This window comes from Triticum dicoccoides, chromosome 2A, assembly GCF_002162155.2.
Source record: "Triticum dicoccoides isolate Atlit2015 ecotype Zavitan chromosome 2A, WEW_v2.0, whole genome shotgun sequence".
NCBI classification, from domain to species: domain Eukaryota; kingdom Viridiplantae; phylum Streptophyta; class Magnoliopsida; order Poales; family Poaceae; genus Triticum; species Triticum dicoccoides.
In genome coordinates this window covers 634,080,063-634,084,409 of record NC_041382.1, presented here as the reverse complement: position 1 = coordinate 634,084,409, position 4,347 = coordinate 634,080,063, and the positions used below count along the sequence as shown (strand labels likewise).

General features: G+C 48.0%; 1 protein-coding gene across 1 annotated transcript; it reads right to left on the bottom strand.

Moving 5' to 3' along the window:
- Nucleotides 1-1,690: 1,690 nt before the first annotated feature.
- LOC119358029 lies at nt 1,691-4,347 on the bottom strand (the record flags this gene model as incomplete). Its single annotated transcript, XM_037624756.1, has 7 exons — nt 1,691-2,033; nt 2,114-3,116; nt 3,206-3,337; nt 3,451-3,537; nt 3,631-3,726; nt 3,981-4,147; nt 4,249-4,347. Coding segments are annotated over 7 exons (1,659 nt in total), but the record flags the coding sequence as incomplete, so codon positions are not given.

The window sequence follows — 4,347 nt, the reverse complement described above, 5'->3', positions numbered from 1 at the left end:
GTGTTGTTCATCATTTTCATCTTAGTTCGCACGAGAGGATCGGACTTAGATCGGTAGGGGAGAGATCTCCGCGCGCACCCCAGTGTTCGAACCTCAAGAGTCTGCCGGAACCCGAAACCCGACACAAACAGCCCCTGAGTTTACAAGAAACAGGGCATTGCAATAAACATGAAACATCATTCAATATGATAAGACACCATCGTTTATCCCTAGTGGCAACAATACAATACGTGTCTTGGCCCTTATTGTCACTAGGTTAGAGCACCGAAAGATTGAACCCACTACAAAGCACCACTTCCTCTGAAGAAAAACCCATCAAACCAGGTCAGAGAAGATAGATAGATCAGAGAGCATGCAAAACTATTTAATTATACAGCAAAAAGACCTCAAAAGATTCAATTGATTTCAATGAACAGTCAAATCATAAAGTGACAATTCATAATATCTCGACAAACACTCCACCGATTACATCGAATTCATCCCGATCATGTGAGGCAGCTCACGAGAACATGGTATTGGAGAGAGAGAGAGAGAGAGAGAGAGAGAGAGAGAGAGAGAGAGAGAGAGAGAGTCATCTTGGTACCGACCCTAAGGTCCAAATGGAACTACTCACACATAGGCATGGAGGCAACAAGGTTGATGGAGAAGCCTTTGGCAATGGACTCCCCCACTGGTAGAGCCCCGAAACATGCCTCCAGATTGGATCTTCACGAAACAGGAACTTGTGGCGATGAAATAATATAAATTGCTATAAAAATGGTAATATAATGTAACAATAAAAAAAATACAGATACGTTTAAGACGTACCACCCGCCCTCTTTCGACCAAGGTCGCAGCAAGCCCCGTCCAGGCGACAACCCACCTAGGCCTAGAGCTGGAGAGCACCTCACAACGGTCCACCCCACGGCTACCCCTCTATTGTGCTTCCCCCAAGCCGCATCCACCGCGTGTCCCAGCCACCTGCAACAGCCACTGCGACCACTGCCAACAAGGGCACCAATATTGGCTGCCGACACGCACAAAGTAGGTGTGGCCTGATCTAGACAGCCGAGACTGCATTGCTATGGATTTCTCGTGTTTTATAAAAGAACACATGCAAAAACATTGCAACATCTCAAGCCGTCCATGTACCACGTCGCATCGGTTTTCTCTACATGGATAACATGTACAAAGGGTCACACTACTTCAAAACTCTCATGTGGCGATTTTTTTCATGTATGCAACAAATCCCATAGGTCGCCACAAAACCCCCGAGAAGAATAATCGCAGTATTACATCATGTGAACCATCATTTGCAATATGAACACAATGTTTGCGCTAGTCCAACTGAATTAGCAGCCATGAGTGGTCCCAAGAGGTTGACTAAGCAGTAGTCCCAAGTGAAATAAGACAAGGAAAAAAGATATGCGGAATTTCCGACAAGAACATAATGCGTTTGTATAGTGTGAGACCGAGTAAGCATCTAGCATTTAAAAAAAACCCTCAAATGCAATTGCAAATCTTTAACTGTGGTGCTGCCAGGACTACCTTGTTCTTGCCTCGTGTGCTTTACTCAACTTACGGTGAAATCGAGGTTGTGCCAACATTTCCAGCTTTTGTCTCCACATCAAATTCAGAACCCACAAGGCCCCGTTGTCATAGAAAAATGAAAGCAAGCTGGAAATTTTAAGAAACATGGGACAGGAAAAGATGAGCAACTAATAACCAATTTTTCACAATTTGCAATGCACACAGGCACACAGCTTTTGTCACAATTTGCAATGCACACAGGCAGTCATGCAAACAAGCCAATTCTTTGGCACTTCTATATCCGGCACAAGAAGGGAACACACATCTCTCCTCCAATATACATAAAATTCAAACTGGATTCAGTTATAAATCTACACAAAGTGGGATATTCTTTATACAACTCAACACATCTTTAACTATTAAAGATCTTTAGCAGCAGTGCCAGCAACTCATGCGGAAGATTTCTTCATAGCTTTATCCAGCCTCACATTAAAGGGAGTCGAGTGCCAGTTCACCCTTCTGTCCTGCAACAAATCATTAACGGATAAGTATATCACTCACAATTGCAAGAAATACATGATTGCATTCGGCGTGTTTAGTGCACCTCTCTGTATTTGCTTGTTGAATTGGGGATTCCATTAGTTCCTGAATCAGACATAGAAGAACAGTACTCATTACCCTGCTTTGTGCTACTCCAGTAACTTCCCACCGTACCCAAGATCGGCACCTCTTCACGGTTATGGCTTGGAGACCTTCGTGGAGATGATGTAGCTGACGATTGCTTAAGGTCATCAACAGTCAAAGCACCCAGGACAGGCCTTTCTTGTCTGCATACAGAGGAAACTGAACGGGGGGATTTACTTTGCGCCTTATCAACTGTTGAGTTGTCTGAAGAAACTAGCCATGTAGAGAGGCTTGCATCCACAGAAACTTCCCCCTTGCTAGAGTTGCTAGGGCCAATCTTCGTCTGATTTGCAACCTTACAAGTAAGGGTTGCACCTACATTTGGCACCGAGTTTACATTCTCCTTGTACAACTTCTTAACTGGTCCTGCTTGGGCCTTAACTTCCTTCCACTGTTCTCGATTCTGAACTGGGTTCAAAACAGGACGGACATACTGGCTTCTATCACGGTGATTGTTCCCCTGGATTAGAGGGCTTTCTTCCTGTGCAGGGGTAACACTGCTCTTGGGCACAGGGCTGCTGACATCTTGGTCATCCTGCGTATAATTAGACATTGGCAGTGAGAACAGAGACTCCTGAGACTCCTCTGGGTTCTCTTCAGTTCTTATTTCCTCCTCATCCAGCAAGTCAATCTTGCAGTCCACGAAATCCTCCTCTGCATCACTATCATCACCGTAGTTGTCATCCTCACCATACTCATCTCCATTGTCATCATCACTGTCTGTGCAATTCCCGTACCGATGATTCTCTGAGAAAAGAACAGTCTTCTGCATGTGTTCTTCCTCTTCATCTTCCATCCACTTAACAAGCTCCGAGGGTATCTCTTCTTGGTCAGGTGACGATGTATTTTCGTATGTTGTAACATTCATGTCGAATGTCACTTTCTTCTTGCCACCACTGCGGCTATCCTCTTCACTCACCTCCCTACACATCATGAAAGACAGCATATATTAACAGGCACATAATCTGAATAATAATTCGTACAGAAAGGATGAAACATTTCATTCATCTACCTGAGTTCCATATCAGGAGTTGAAGCAACAGCTGCTGCCACAGGTGAACATTTCACTGGGGAGAGTGGTGGTGTGAGTACCTTCTCCTGCAGCAAGGAGCGTCCAGGTGATTCCTTGTGCTCACTCAACTGCCTGCAAAGAAACAATTAAGTAAGAAACACCACAGCAAACACAAGTTACTTAAGGAATCCGTAAACATGCACAGGCAACGTAAAGGCAGGCGAGGAATGGATGGTCACACACACCTCGGCTCTCTTCCGGGGAGTGGTGGTGTGACTACCTTCTCCAGCAGTAAAGAGCGTGCAGGCGCTTCCTTGTGCTCGCTCAACTGCCTGCCAAGAAACAGCACAGCAAACACAAGTTACTGACAGAATCTGAAAACACGCAGAGACACGTAATGGCCATCCAATGAAGGTTCCACGCACCTCAGCTCTCTTCCAGGGCTCACGGCAGTGACCACCTCCTCCACGGCATCCACTGTCGGCGTTGGCGATGTCACAGTTTTCTGCTCGCTCAACTCCCTGCACAGAAACCAGCAGTAAGAACGGCAATTCGCATCTGTTGGGCGCAAGTGAGCAAGTTATGCCTGTATCCACCAGTAATAATTCTACTATGGTGCTTCTCTGTGGCATTTCAGCAAACACCAGAGCTGCAATTCTCTCCTAACCAGTCATGGCATTTCTATCGCGCACACTCACACAGGTACATAACACGAGCATCCGAGCACAGGAGCGACCGTGGGCAAACAACGACGCAATGTAGGTTATAAGCTCACCTCCGCTCCTTTCCGGGGCTCGCGGCAGCGACCACCTCCCCCGTAACCTCCACGGCCAGCGGCGGCCGTGGCGGAGGCGGCGCCAGAGCTCTCGCCTCTGGCATTGGCGCCGACACCTGCTTCGCCACCGCATCCGCCAGCGACGACGCCTCGCCGGCCAGAGCCACCTGCGGGGCAAACCCAAAGCCGATCAGGAACGAACTCGCCGCAACCAAGGCGCCCTAGCTAGGGCAGGCAGGACGGGGTGCTCCAAAACCAGGAATCTCACATGGTCCGGCCGCGGCCGCGGCGGGAGCCTCGCTGGCGAGCGCCTCCGCGGCTTCCGGCGCCGGCGGTCGCCGTCGCCGCCGCCGAAGCAGGCGAGGAA